This window comes from Ochotona curzoniae, unplaced genomic scaffold, assembly GCF_017591425.1.
Source record: "Ochotona curzoniae isolate NIBS_2020 unplaced genomic scaffold, NIBS_Ocur_1.0 contig_3368, whole genome shotgun sequence".
Lineage (NCBI taxonomy): Eukaryota > Metazoa > Chordata > Mammalia > Lagomorpha > Ochotonidae > Ochotona > Ochotona curzoniae.
In genome coordinates this window covers 3,020,687-3,036,570 of record NW_024465837.1, presented here as the reverse complement: position 1 = coordinate 3,036,570, position 15,884 = coordinate 3,020,687, and the positions used below count along the sequence as shown (strand labels likewise).

General features: G+C 42.8%; 2 protein-coding genes across 2 annotated transcripts in view; one reads left to right on the top strand and one right to left on the bottom strand.

Moving 5' to 3' along the window:
• Nucleotides 1-15,884, bottom strand: part of NT5DC1 (5'-nucleotidase domain containing 1) — a 117,303-nt gene that overhangs the window by 82,537 nt on the left and 18,882 nt on the right. Inside the window, exons 5-6 of the mRNA XM_040979972.1 lie at nt 10,621-10,700; nt 8,495-8,579 (exon numbers count right to left, since the gene is read on the bottom strand). Coding sequence (XP_040835906.1) covers nt 8,495-8,579; nt 10,621-10,700 — 165 coding nt within the window. The remainder of the gene's footprint in view (nt 1-8,494; nt 8,580-10,620; nt 10,701-15,884) is intronic.
• On the top strand, nt 323-6,434 carry COL10A1 (collagen type X alpha 1 chain). Its single transcript, XM_040979970.1, has 2 exons — nt 323-476; nt 4,546-6,434. The coding sequence occupies exons 1-2, from the start codon at nt 323-325 to the stop codon at nt 6,432-6,434; spliced, it is 2,043 nt and encodes a 680-aa protein (XP_040835904.1).

The window sequence follows — 15,884 nt, the reverse complement described above, 5'->3', positions numbered from 1 at the left end:
GTATTTTGAAACTATTAGACATGCCAGGCTATGTCAAGGGTTGAGTTATTTCATCTTATCTAAAAATAGTTTCTTTTTTTTAAATAACCTTTTACTTAATTACTTGTATATGGATTCCCCAGGCAACCAAAACATATATTCATACAACTAAAAAATTCTTTCATTAACTTATCAAATATATTCAAAATACATCTAATATGGCTAAGTACTACAAGAGGTAATTATATAAAGAATACATCTGAGCATCACTAGCAAAATAAATGTTAATAACACATTTCTGTGAAATTATTCTTTTCTATTTTTTCAGCATCCTTCTGAGAAAATGCTACCACAAGTAGCCCTTTTGCTGCTAACGTCTCTGAACTTGGTTCATGGAGTGTTCTATGCCGAGCGATACCAAACCCCTACAGGCATAAAAGGCCCCCAACCCAACACCAAGACACAGTTCTTCATTCCCTATGCCATCAAGAGCAAAGGTAAGCTGAATGGCATAATACACTCTATTAACTAGTTTTAACTCTGGTGTGAAATTACTTTTAAATCTTGCCTCAGCCCAAATTATTACAACTAATCATTTGTACAAGAGTAGGTCTATTCAAAACATTAATAATATTTCATTATATATGAAGTAAAGAATATAAAGAATATGAAGAACATTTAGCTGTGGAGATTTTTTTTAACCTTAATTATTAGATTTGCACAAATAACTACATATAACCCAGAAACATTAACCCAATGGAAAGTAAGTTAAATATTTTTAATTTAAACAATCTCTAGTCATACAAAGAGAGTAATGTTTTAATATATCTAACATTTAAACATTTAGTTCAAAAATTCATTCAATTAGTCCACAAACACAAAACTGAAATATCAAACAAAACCTGATGTTCCACTCTGCACTAATTAAATTGAACAATCAAATGAAATTGTAACTCCCGTCATTATGTATACATTTCTGCACACTGTAGTGTTTAAGTGCAGACTTCAGTGCTAGCTGTGACCCTGGGTAAGTTATTTAGCCTGTTTGTACCATTGGTAAAACAAGGAGCAGCTAACTTAAAAGGTTGTTGTGTAAGTTCCATGAGTTATCTATTTTAAGTGTTGCTGTTATTGCTGATGCCACTCTGTCTATTGCTTCCAGTACTACTTCTGCTGCTGCCCCTCCATCTGTCTAGCCCTAGACGAGCTTGAATGGTCTTCTTAATGTGTTCCTCATCTGTCCAGTTTCCTGGTTTTCCGGGAAGAGTAATGAGATAACACATGTAAACTACTGAGAGCTTTTCAGCAAGGACAATTATTAGTCTTCATATTCATGAATTCCATTTAACAGCATCTGATACAAGCTGCCTCTAAACCTCCAACTCAATAATTGCAGGTTTCAATTTTCCTTTCCATAATATGTTTCCCTTTGGCTACATATTTTATCCTGTAAGTAAAACTGAGGCTAGTTGCCATAAATTTTAAACAATATATTTTTGAAAGTAATCATTACAAGGAAACGTATGACAGTCTTATTGAGAATATGATATTTAAAACATTTCATGAAAGGAAGCCCAATATTTAAAAATAAAAGCACAGGTACACAATGGGTATTCCTGAATGACTCAAAATATAAATAACAGAAAGATAAATGCTAGAAATGAAACAATAGAACACAAGAAAAACTGTCTAAAGCCAACAAATGTAATAACAAATAGCAATGGATTCACTACTCTCTCCAATCATAAATTCAGACTTACTGTCTTATCAAGATTATAACAGTTTAGAATTAAAAAAAATAAACAGCACTCACAAGTTAAAAATGTTTCTATCATTGCACCTTCATGTTCTCAGTCCCCTGGTTATTTCTTCAGGTAGCGCAAAATAACTTGCTAATCAAGAAAAATTTAGAAGCTATAATTTAACTACAAAATGACTCTTAGGCTCTCTTTGATAACATAAATGGCTCCATCGACTGGAAGTATGCATCATGCACTAAAATGAACTCCAGAGTCCACAGTTTATACAAGTAAATTTAAGTTGGGAACAGGAATTCAGAGTCCTTATGATATTCCCAGGCATATCTGTTCAACACAGGCCACAATGCAGAGGGTCCCTCAGGTGACGGCAAGACCTAGGCGGCACATTCTGACACAAACCAGCCACTATTTTAATTTGTAAGCAATTAGGAAACTTTAAAAAAGGCAATTTTGAATGGATTTTTTTTCACTTGGCAAATTACAAACAGGGACTGTCCCCCATGGATTTAACAGAGGTCAGATTCTTCCTCACCCTGCAAGATCGAGGACACATTAGGAAAACATTCCAAATGACAAAGATCACCTTGTGTCACTGAAGTTTTAGACTCAACTGGTGCCCAATACAGTCATTTTTAAATAAGATTTGTTTTTTCTGTTTAACATCAAGTAAAACAGATTTGCTATCAGGCTAACACAATTCCTTTTACTATGAATATGATTTTTATAATTACATCTTGAAGCAAATTTCAACTTAACATTGGCTACATTTTACAAACCATGCTACTTAATTTCTACACCATTAAGCAATCTCCATATTTATTGATTGATTCTATTTGCCATATACTAGACATACTGAAGTTAATAAATGAGATATTAGTTTTCTGTCAATCTTTCTCCTGATGTCATTTTCTGAAAAACTCATGGGAGAAATTCTATTAACATGGAACTTCAATGTAACTCATTAACACAAAATATAAAGACCCTTAAATATAAAACAATTATTCTCCTAGTTCAGAATATCTATTTTAACAATTTTCTCTGAATTTTATATACCCCTAATTTTTTCAGTTCTCAGGAACATCTATACCTAAAAGAATATTAGTACTTCTGTTGGCCAACAACTTACTTGTCAGATAATTAACGTTAAGATTTTTTAAAAAAATTCACCTGTGTGTCAACAATAAAGGAAGATAAACTCATAATTTATTAAAAAACAATTTACAATTCATTTAAATACATTTAATAATTTTTCTTTGGTTTTTGACTTGGTGCTTTTAAATCTTTAAAGGATTAGAATGTAAATGTATATTTTAAACTCGTCCTTTTAATCTACAAAAGTCAGAAATAAAAGTCCTTCTCAGAGTTTTGCCAAAGCTATTCAGTTACTGGGACAGCTAGTAAATCTGTATTATTATGAACCATTTCCTAAAGTACAATGATCTAAATAGTATATATTCTATACTTATTCTATATTTCAGAAAATTGTGATGTTTCTTAGAAATGTTATGATTCTGCAATTGTGAGGTTTCTTAGAAATTGTGCAAGATGTGAAAAATTATATATAGTTACAGGATCATCTTTGCTAGCCTTTCAAGAATGTCATGAGACATAAACAACATCATATGTAGAGGCTAATGATGATTGCTACAAAGACAGGGTAATGCATCAGGGTATATCCTGATGCCTTAAACACCTGCGATACCCCACACGGTCCCTGGATACCTCTCGGCAGGTGCTGACTTCTTTTACTGCACTTGTGAGTGCAGCCCCTACAAAGATGGAGTTTGTGCTTCCCACACTGTGGTCCGACGGCACACAGCATTTCGTGGTCAATGAGTGAATTCTGAGTTTAAGCTTAGTATTTTAGGGGCACCAGTTAAGTCAAATGAAGTCATGACTATGAAAGCAAACAATATCTGTCAACTATCACATGGAGGTCAGCCATTCCATCTAATCCAATTTTAAAGACTTATTTTATTTTTATTGGAAAGAGAAGAGGGACAGAGACGAAGATTTCCTCCCCAAGTGATCTCAACGGCCAGAGCTGAACTGATCCAAAGCCAGGAGTCAGAAACTTCCTCCAGGTTTCCCATGTGGGTGCAGAGTCCCAAGGTTTTGGATCATGCTCTCCTGCTTTCCCAGGCCACAAGCAGGGAGCTGAATGGGAAACAGAGCATCAGGGATACAAACCACACCCACATGGGATCAAAGCATGCAAAGCAGAGGATTTAACCACTAGGCTATTGCACCAGACCGCATTCCATCTAATTCTTTCATTCTGTGCTTCAATTTTAGCTCAACTGGGGAAAGTTAGGGGGAAAAAAATCTACCCAAATCTACACCACGTGAACGGGGTGATGGAATGCAGAATTAACTCCGCTTTGTGTTTACCTTTTATAAGACATCTTTTGTAGGCAAATCTGCTACAGTTTCTAAAAAAACTTCCTCATTCATTCTGCATTTGTCATTTCCTTTTCTGTCAAATGCCTTTTCCTTCCCCCTTACCTTTCTTGCTCTTCTTTTTTAAAGATCTACTTATTTATTTTAAACTTTTTTTTGTTATTATTTTATAACACAGCTCCATAGGTTCTGGGATTTCCCCCTTACCTTTCTTGGTGGATAATTCTCCCCAACAAATGTGATACACTTACGTCAGTGCTTTTATTCTCAAGTCATTCTTTCATCCACTGGTGTGATTACATAGAATGAATGACATCACAGTGTCCTACCTTAACTGACTTTGAGAAACAACAATCATCAATGTTACTAATTGTTCTCTCTGGGTGGTGTGCTGGGCATCTTTCAGGTATACCAGTGAGAGGAGAGCAAGGAGTCCCTGGACCACCAGGTCCTGCTGGACCTCGAGGACACCCAGGTCCTTCTGGACCACCAGGAAAACCAGGCCACGGAAGTCCTGGTCTGCAAGGAGAGCCAGGGCTGCCAGGCCCACCAGGACTATCGGCCACCGGAAAGCCAGGTTTGCCAGGACTCCCAGGAAAACAAGGGGAGAGAGGACCACAAGGACTGAAAGGAGATGTTGGCCCAACCGGTTTGCCAGGACCCCGGGGCCCACCAGGGCCACCTGGAACCCCAGGTCCTGCGGGAATTTCTGTGTCAGGAAAACCTGGACAACAGGGACTGACAGGGGCGCCAGGTCCCAGGGGCTTTCCTGGAGAAAAAGGTGCACCAGGAGTCCCTGGTGTGAACGGACAGAAAGGGGAGACAGGATATGGTGCTCCTGGCCGTCCAGGGGAAAGGGGTCTTCCAGGCCCTCAGGGTCCCATGGGACCACCTGGCACTCCTGGAGTCGGTAAAAGAGGTGAAAACGGGTTGCCGGGACAGCCAGGTATCAAAGGTGATAGGGGTTTTCCAGGAGAGAGGGGACTGAGTGGCCCACCAGGTCCTCAAGGGCCTCCTGGGGAACGAGGACCTGAAGGCATTGGGAAGCCAGGAGCTGTTGGAGCTCCAGGTGAGCCAGGGATTCCAGGAGCTAAAGGCCATCCTGGTGCTCCAGGAATAGCTGGACCTCCTGGGACTCCAGGTGTTGGGAAACCAGGCTTGCCAGGCTTGAAGGGGCAGAGGGGACCTATTGGCCTTCCGGGAGCTCCAGGGGCTAAAGGGGAACAAGGGCCAGCAGGTCATCCTGGAGAGCCAGGTCTGATGGGACCCCCTGGAAATACAGGACCACAAGGACCAAAAGGTATCCCAGGCAGCCATGGTCTCCCGGGTCCTAAAGGTGAGACAGGGCCAGTTGGGCCTGCAGGCAACCCTGGTCCTAGAGGAGCTAGGGGTCCCCCTGGGTTAGATGGTAAACCAGGGTACCCAGGAGAACCAGGTCTCAATGGTCCTAAAGGTAACCCAGGGTTACCAGGTCCCAAAGGAGACCCTGGAGTTGGAGGCTCTCCTGGTCTTCCAGGCCCTATGGGCCCAGCAGGAGCCAAAGGAATGCCTGGACACAATGGTGAGGCTGGTCCAAGAGGTGCCCCTGGAATACCAGGCACCAGAGGCCCTATTGGACCACCAGGGATCCCAGGGATCCCTGGACGCAAAGGAGATCCAGGAAACCCAGGTCCTCCTGGCCCAGCTGGCATAGCAACAAAGGGCCTGAATGGACCCACTGGGCCGCCAGGGCCTCCTGGCCCCAAAGGCCACGCTGGAGAGCCTGGCCTTCCTGGACCACCAGGGCCCCCTGGCCCACCAGGCCAGGTAGTCATGCCCGATGACTTCACAAAGGCAGGTCAAAGGCCCAGTCTTTCTGGGATGCCTCTTGTTAGTGCCAACCAGGGAGTAACAGGAATGCCTATGTCTGCTTTTACTGTTATTCTCTCCAAAGCTTACCCAGCAGTAGGGGCTCCCATTCCATTTGATAAGATTTTGTATAATAAGCAACAGCATTATGACCCAAGAACTGGAATCTTTACCTGTAGGGTACCAGGAACATACTATTTTGCTTACCATGTGCATGTGAAAGGGACTCATGTTTGGGTGGGCCTATATAAGAATGGCACCCCTGTAATGTACACCTACGATGAGTATGCCAAAGGCTACCTGGATCAGGCTTCGGGGAGTGCCATCTTGGAGCTCACAGAAAATGACCAGGTATGGCTGCAGCTGCCCAACGCTGAGTCCAATGGCTTGTACTCTTCTGAGTATGTCCATTCCTCCTTCTCAGGATTCCTCATGGCTCCCATGTGAGTAGGTTCCCACTGAGCTAACCTAAATCTGCTTGAAAAGGCACTCCCCAGTTTCACCCCACTCCATCCCACCCCACAAAATGTACATGGAAATAGACTGAAAACCCAATGTGACTCATTTTCATTTTCCAGTGTATAGCACTGAGCTTTCAGACCAACAAATTTTCCCTTGAAAAAGGAAGCAGCCAGCATAAACAACATGTGGAAAGCCTCTTTAATTTTTCCAGTCAGGGACCCAAAGTCCTTCACAATTTTCTATGAGCTCTTTCAATTTGTGATTATTTCATCCCCAAAACTCTAAGTTCAAAAATGAAACCCTTACACACACAAAGAGGTCTCCAAAATAAATTCAATTTCATTTGAAAAGCTCAGTATTTCCTTCTGAAATGAGCCTGTTTTCTAAGAATCTAAGAAGTTATGGGAGACATTCAGGAGGTATCAAACAACTTTATAGAATGCAAATACTTGAATATTTGAAGTTACAAGACACTGTGCATTCCCTGGTATTTCTGACGGTGCATCACTTCAAGGCTCCTGTGGCCCCTTCCATTACGATCCAGTCAAACACACAGATGTGAACATACTTCTTGAAACTCTTAAGAAAGTCAAATAGTGTGCTAAAATTCATCTGACATGTTAAGGTGCTTTTGTCATGAACCTTTTCACATGTTTCTGTGGTTGCAGGGAAGCTTTCTGTATTCCCTGCATGACCTGGAAACAGGTGTCTGCCCTAGACTTATTTATTTAACACAGTGTAACTAATTTGATTACTGAAAATTCCTAATTGAATTTTATGTAATATGATTTGTGCATTGATCCAACATTAATGTGTGTACCTATGCCTCTTACTCCAGTGAAATTACAATTAACAGGAAAGGTTTCAAAACCTGACTAGAAATTGGAAAACACATTATTTATTTATGCTCTGTACTGTATTTTTGTATTGCTGCTTAACTCTTTTAACTTGTGCCTCACTTACTAAAGCACAAAATATTTAACCTATTCCTTATTTACAATGCAATAAAATAACATCAACAGATTTTTATGTTGTGTTCATTGAAAAAGACACTTTGCAATTCTCAACCCTTGTTTTTAGGGCTTTGCATTTCATAAAGTTAAAGAGTAAAACAAGAAAAGTGGTGGGTAGTTTTCACATCTGCCGGGGATATGACTCTGTATAAGGGATGGGCATTCCCACACCCCCAGCATTCAGCGGAGATTGTGGAAAGGCACCCACAAAGCCACATGCTACTTCTGACCAGGGTCAAAGGCTGCAGAGTAGGCACAAAAAAAAAAAAAAAAAAAGAAAAGAAAATATCACCCAAAGCAGTGATTTTGCTTTGAGAAGGGAAAGAAGCAGGTAATAAAAATGTGCAACTTCAGCAAATATTCTGCAGTTTCTATTTATTGCCTTGGTATGTTTGTAGTCAAAATATTTTTAGTTATTTTGAAGGACTGATTCACTTTTTAAAGGAAAGCAAGCTATTTTTAATGTCAATCAAAATAACATTTTTCCAAGGTGAAAAATACTGTTTTTGAGCATGCATTCACACACTGCTAGTGTTAAACCAGTCTGGTTCAAGTCTCTGGGGAAACACACTACAAAAACCTCCGCTTATGATTCTTTAGGACTCTAAACAATGGAGTAATCTAAACAAGGGAGTGTCAATGGAAGGGTAAAAGACCAGGCTCAAGGCCTGCCTCATTAGAATGGAATCTCTACCAGCATGCAACAGGCCCACCTGACTTAACTACACTAACGGTCACAGGTCAGCAAACCCAAGGCTGCAGCTTCAAATCTGGGCAACACAGAAAGACCCTCTAGGCAGGCACGCAGCAGAGTTCAGGAGCACAGCTGGGAAAACTGGCAATTATGTCCACAAAACAGACATGTATTAAGATGACCTCTTAAAATGTAAGTAGAATCAACTTCACAGTAATAATTTAAGGTCAAATTAAGTTCTAATGGCAAAGCATAGCACAATAGGCAACTTATAATTCAACAGAGACACACAGTGTTCAACAAACATTCATTAAGAAGCTTGTCTTCATGCTACTCACCCTTAAAGGCTGACATTTTAAAATTGTGTTGTATACCAGCAACTATATCCTTCCAAAAATCAAATGTTTTTTGATCACTGTTGTTCTAAAAAAAAAAAAAAAGAGAAAGAAATCAAATATTACAGAAACTGCTGACAAACAATCACAACAAAATATAGCACCAGTTTAAGAGAGGAATTTATGATGCAGAAAACAATACATTAATGAAGTTTTCATTCTAAAAAACGTAATTTTAGGAAATCTTCCATGAAAAGCACTGCTCTGCACACACATATGAATCAAAAAATACATAACACTAAGCACTAATGTAGTTCATACAGCTCAAAGGAAGCACACATTTCTATTTCTTTATAAAGCTTCAAAACTAAGACTGCAGTAGACATGTGAGCAAGTTTACGATGTCTTAGTTTGAGACATCATAATATGTGACTTAATGTACTATGTCTGGCATCGGTGAAGTCAAAAAGCTGGAAGCTCTAACGCCCAAAGCTGCTGACTTCACAGAATTTAGATAAAAAAGAACAGCAAGTCTCCACTAAAAAAGAATGGAGTTTGAAATCCAAAATGTAAATCATTTTTTTTCCAGATGTTTCTTTCAACAGAAAGTAAATGGGCATTACATTTAAAAAGAATAAAATCTTATAATGCTTGGGAGCATTAACCAGCGGCCTTTTATCTAAATACACAAACTTCAGAATACTTAGAATCAGTTTGCTTGCTGTAACTACTAAATGAAATTAACCTCATTTCACATTAATACACTCTCAAACCTAATAAGAATTCAACAGAAATTTCTACAAACATCTGACCGTACTTCTGACTAAAAATTAAGCTACTAGTACATGTAATAATGACTTTAAAGACTACACAGGCAAAAGAAAAGACATTCTGGCATGAAACCACATGGAGGCGCATAAATCTTAAGCTTCACATGTAAACTGACTCCAGCAGACACAATAACCATGCTCAAATGATGAGTATGCCAAAGGCTACCTGGACAGCACGAAAACCAGGATAGGGAAAGGGGTGGCTAGACAGAAAGGCACCTGCCAGTAGGTGTATGGGCTGGATAATGGGTTGGTTGGGTTGAACTAGGCTTCAATGTCCACTGATGTGTGTGAGAGCTAAATGGGATGTGGGACAGACTGGACAAGCCTGCGTGCAGTACATACTGGCAAGCAGGGGAACCAGGGTAGAGGGCAGAACTGGTAGGGGTTTTGGGGAGTCGCCCCAACTAGGCTGCAGCTCCCACTGGTTTGCATGAAGACCGAGTATGAAGTGGGTAGGATCGAGCTGGACTACAACACCCGTTGGTTCATGAGGAAGACGGGGCTGGAAACCGAACGGACCCAGCAATCGCAACGACCAGCATGTGCATACACTGATTGGTGTGACGAACGGTGTTGGAGTCTGTACTAGCAAACTCACGCAAGAATCAGATCTGGGATCAACTCAGATGAAGTTTCTTTGGATATCTCTCCAACTGAACTGCTGATCTTGGAACCCCAACCATCAAGAGACTGTCAGCCAGTGGACTCTGAATAGGTTTCATTGCGTTTGGGACGGTGAGATTGGCAGCAATCCAGAACTGATGAACTATCAAAACTGTTTGAGCAGGACCCTTGGAGCGCGCCTCATGTTGGGGATCGGGGATGGGTGGGAAGTTGGGTGGGGCTTTTCCCTTTGCTACTCCCCTAGCCCCAGATACAGGGAAAAATGATTATATTAGTGTGGAAACAATGATATTACCCACTTTCACCCTGTAGCCCTTGACCCTTTGTACCCTAATCAACTAAGATTATTAAAAGAAATTAACGGAAATTTTAAAAAGTTCACTTTCTCTGGTTTTATGCTATTCAGAGCACTTAAAGCTACATGGAATTTTCTTAATTTTCTTTAGTTTTCAAAATCTGTTACTAAAACCAAGCACATATTTTTTTCCAGATTAGCTTCTAAATATTTTTTTAATGTTCCAAAAATATTTTGACAGAATTTACCAAGTTGTTCTTTCTCAGCCACTACTGAAACCACAAAGAAACAAAATGAGAGCTCAACTCAATGAAGTTCTCCGACTTGTGACTACAAGCGTATCACAGTTCTTTCATTTTTCATGAGTTTCCGCTCACCTTTGTTAAAGAGTCCACCACTCTGGCACACAGAAGAGCTCCTGGCAGGTCAAAGTAGTTATCATAAAAATAATACTTCCCTAAAAGAAGAAAAATTTACAAATTGGGAACAAATCAATACTTTATACCTGCGAAAGAAAATTTTGGCTGAAGAGATTTTAATTTTAATTATTGGAAGAAGTCTCCATTTAAAATGGCACCATTACAGGCTATCAATAGCATTTGAGGAAGCTTTTACCTCTAAAAGCACCATATGAAAGTTAAAATACAATATCTGTAAGTAAAGCATTTCACTCGAAACTTTGAGTTGTCTTTTTAAAATGCAATAACTAAGAACAGAATGCTATGGTTTGGATATTACAGGCATTTGGCAAAGATCGCTGTGTTAAGGGTTTGGTTCCCAACATGTATGGATGAATGCTAATGGACATGATCTATTCCTACCATCTAGTAGGACTCTGCACTGGGGTAACTGGGACAGGGGAGGTCTTGGGTTACTGCAGGCAAGGCAAGTTAGTCCTCAGAGAGGGCTGGCTATAAAGCTGGGTTGGCCCCCCTTTCTCTCAACTCCTGGTTTTCCATGTGATCCTTTTTTTACCTGAGTTCCACCACCCACTGTCCTCTCCAGATGTTAAAATAAGGGGTCTGCCCAAACCTGAACCATAAACTTTTAAAACTCAACCTCTTCTGGGCCCAGCGCAATGGCACAGTGGTTAAGGTCCTCGCCTTGTAGCCCGGGATCCCATATGGGCGCCGGTTCTAATCCTGGCGGCACCGCTTCCCATCCAGCTCCCTGCCTGTGGCCCAGGAAAGCAGTCAAGGACAGCCCAAGGCTTTGGGACCCTGCACCCGCGTGGGAGACCTGGAAGAGGCTCCTGTCTTCGGATCGGCATAGCATCGGCCGTTGTGCTCACTTGGGGAGTGAATCAGCAGATGGAAGATCTTCCTTTTTGTCTCTCCTCTCTGTATATCCACCTTTCCAATAAAAATAAAATAAATCTTAAAAAAAAACCCAAACTCAACCTCTTCCTTGCTAAATCAATCCTCAATATAGAATATCCCTCAAATATAAAATGAAATTGAAGAAACCATAGTCTATGTTATCAGCAGCCCTGAATTTTAACCTAACACTAGCACATCATGAGATGCTCCACACAACACAACATTTACAGTTCTGTACTGGCTGACACACCTGGAATATCATATCTGTTTTTATATTAAGATAAGTTTCAGTACAGTGTGACAGTAACCAAGGAGATCAGGGGGTAAAAACCATGCAACGTGATGACATGATTCTCTAAGAAACACTGGGGAGTGCATTCCAGAATCTCAAGGATGAGAAAGATTGAATTCATCCAACACGGTCTACTAGGACACTGTGGGTATGAATGAATGAAGTCAATTCATCATTGTCAAGTATAGATCTATGAGTTTTCCCCTCCCTTTGTCTCACATCTGTGGTACTAATAGACGAAATTGAGTCCAGAAGCTGAGCTACTGACAAGTCTGGTTGGGATCTAATCAAGTAAGACAGGGTTTAATGAGGACTTACTGGTTCCTCATAATGGGGCAAGAGGTAGACTGCCAACTATGCACTGAATGTCTACTGTGTGGACACAAGAGGGTTTGTCAGCCTTGAGCTGTTAACTGAGCCAGGCCACGGTCAAGGCCTCTCACAAACTCTGAGACTGAGGCACAGGAAAGCATCACTCATCACCTCCTCACACAGCAGACAGCATGGTGTGAATGAAGTAACTGCTGAACTCTGTTCAGTAAACCCAGCCTCTGAATCAGGATCACATCCTGCAATCACCATGCTTTACACACACACAGTTCCCAGACCACATCCCGCAGTCACCATGCTCTTCACGCACACACACCCAAGAGGACTCATCGCTAAGATTGTCTCCTTTGTGTTGACAACCAAAGGTACTTGAATGAGGGAAAGAGAGAAATTTATGTTAGCAAAAATTCTCATTTCTGTGGCTATTTGCTCCACGGCTGCTGGCATGGCCGGCTGGCTGCTTCTTGAAGGCGCCTGGAGGTGCGAGCTTGCAGGAGGCCTGTGGGATGTGGATAGTGCCGATGAGGACGTGTGGGACCTGAGGGCCTGCACCTAAGCAGGTGGAGCTGAGGCTGGGGATTTCTCCACAAGCTTGATCGCAGGAGGGGCGGGAGGTAGCATGGCATCCTGGTAGACAGGGCTTGGGGAATTGTGAATGAACTTGAATCTTGAGTGGGTGGAGGGGTAGGGTCCCAGGTCAGCATGTGAGCCAAGAGCTTGGTTCCCTAGTGGGTGGGAAGAGCTCTATGCTCTTGGGCTGGGGAAGATCAGGCTGTGAAACCCATGCCCTCCCAGGCACAGGGACTGTGGACTGCTCAGTGATATGGGGACATGTGGGAAGGAAGACTGCTGAAGGAGTATGTTGCAAGTGAGGAATGACTTCTGGGGGATTTCTACCAACAAGGCCACTGTACTTGCAGGTAATCAACGGGGCAGAGACTGAGTGGTTTGAAGGAGGGAAGTTGGAGGACCTTTCTGGGTCAGACAATGCATCCACCAACATGGGAGGTATGAGCTGGGCTAGTTAGCATGGACCAATGCTGAGCACCACCCACGGTTACACACTAAGCTAGAGCTGGAGTTCTGCCTGGGGGCTGGATCACCAGCCAGTGAGTGTCAGAACAGGGGATGAGTATGCTAGGCTGGACTATGACATTAACCAACATGCAAGAGAACCAGGTCTGGGGGCCGAATCTGTAGGCAGTATGTGGGTTCACCCCGTGGAACTGCAATATCTATTGGTTTTCTCAAAAGCTGGGGGAAATGACAGGATGAGCTATACTTGACCATGGAACCACCTGACAGTCATGGGTACTGGTGTTGGAAACAGGCTGTGCTGGTCCAGGCCGCAGCATTTGTAGGGGCAACCAAGAAGAGGGTACGGGACAGGCCAAGATAGAGAGGGCAGACTATGCCAGGTAAGGGGATAGCACCATTTCAAGTGAGATCTGGGTCCAGGAGTTGGGGGAACAACTAGGGGAACTTGGGGAACTCCCCTGGTCGGATGTAGCATGTGATTCAGGCCTTGGTGTTGGTCAGGCTGAGCAAGGCAGCTCCACTCATCAGCAAGCAGGGTTGGGGACTGTGGGAGTAGGGGGCTCCCCTGCTGGGCTCACACTGAGAAATGAGAGAACTGGGATTGGGTACAAACTAGGCTATGAAGGACTACAGCACCCATTGGCCTGTATGTGAGCTGAGTAAGGGGGAGAGCCAGGCTGGGTTACAGCACTGTATCCACTGGTGTATGCATAAACCAGAGTAAGTGCAGGCCTGTTAGGCCTTTTTACAGTATTAGCTGGCAAGTGCTGGGAATGGGGCAAGTCCTGTCGAACTAGACTGCAGAACCACCTGGAAAGTACAAGATCTGGAGCGGGAAGTGCACCTATTATGGAAACTATGGGCACCTCTCTCATGGGCTGCAGCTTCCATTGGTGAGCTTGAAAACCAGGGCTGGGGGGAAGCCTGCCTAAACAGGTGCTAGCACCCATCAGCATAAGTGTGGGTATGGAGGGTGGGGTAAATTGGGATGAGCTAGGCTGTGGTACCCACTGGTGTGTACAAAAGCTTAATGGGATGTGGGACAGACTGGACCAGTCTGCTGCACATACTGGCATGTGCAAGAACCAGGGTAGGGGACAGGCCTGGTGGGGTTTGTTGAGTGTCACTCCCACTGAGCTGTAGTTCCCGCAGGTGTATGTGAGGCCCAAGTATGTGGTGGGCAAGGCTGGGCTGCGCCTCAGCATCCATTGGTTTGCATGTGAGATAGGGCTAGAGATAGAACTGACCCAGCAACTGTAACTACTAGTGTGTGTGTAGGCTGATGGATTGAGCCAGACCTCAAACCAGCTAACATACATTAGGAGTCAGGTCTGTAGTCACCTCAGATGAAGTTTCTTTGGGGACCCCCCTTCAACGGAACCACTGGACTGATAACTCCAGCCATGGGGAGAATTGCAGGATCTGTGGTCTGACTGGAGTACATGTGTCAGAGCTGGGCCACCTCAGTTGCTAAGACAGCACAGTGGACGGCATGCCCAGATGCATATAGGAGATAATGGCAGTCCACTGGTGCCTGCAGAGGACATCTAGTCCCACTGCAGAGGATGGAGGGCAGAATGAACCGGATAACTCTCCCAGCCAAGTCTGAGAGCAAGTATCTGGGCTAACAGACTGTGTCAGTCAATGTACTTTGGAAGATTTCCTCATCCTTGGAGCAATGAGATCGATAGCGTTTTGGGAGTATTGACACCGCCTGGGCAGAGTCCTCAGAGCAAGCTCTACATCAGGACCTTGGGATGACATCAGGTGGCTGTTCCCCATCCCTGAGTGCTGATGCATTTGGGGTGGTAGGTGTGGCTTCTCCCCTCTCCCAACCTCCACCCTACCCCAGAAACAGGAAGTACACAAAAATTGAAAACAAGGGTCTCACTCATTTGCTCCTATTCCTCAACCCTCCCCACACTAATCAGTGATCCACATAGGTGTGCATCCTTCTCAATTATGTAGGACATCATCAAAAGTAAAATTAAAAAAAGAATTCTCATTTCTTCCTCAGATGAGTGACCTTAGCTCCACTTACAGCTGAGGAAACTTATGCTCCACAGTGGCTCAGCATGATCATCCCTGAGTAGCTGAGGGACACAGGTTCCTTGTCCCCTGAAATGCGGGCCTCTTTAAGCCTCTTTTATAAAACAGTATTTGTATATCATCTAGGCACAGCCTCCACCCACGCTAAATTATCTCTAGACAGACTATCAAACACAATATAAATATTCTCAAAATAGCTTTTGCACTACATTGCTTAGGGCATATTCAGAAGAAAAAAGTCTGTGCATGTGAAACCATCATAGGTGTAATTATGGTGTTTACACCCACAGCAACACAACCTTTCCATCCTGCTTGGCAGAATGCAAGGATGCAGCGGCCCCACTGCAGCTGAACAAAGACACCTCTGAGCAAGTAGTAGCACTGTTTACTCCTCATATTTACCAAAAAATGTTTCTTTAGGACAATTGGACTTCTAGAAATTTATACTGCATATATTTATAAAAGTCAAAACCAGACATTTCTGCAGGCTGCTTTGTAATGGTGAAACACCAGGTTCAACTTAAATGCCAGCTGCGGCACTGGTTTTACTCCTGGTTGTTCCACCTCCAAGCCAGCTCCCTGCTAACACGACTGGGAAACTATGGAGGATGGT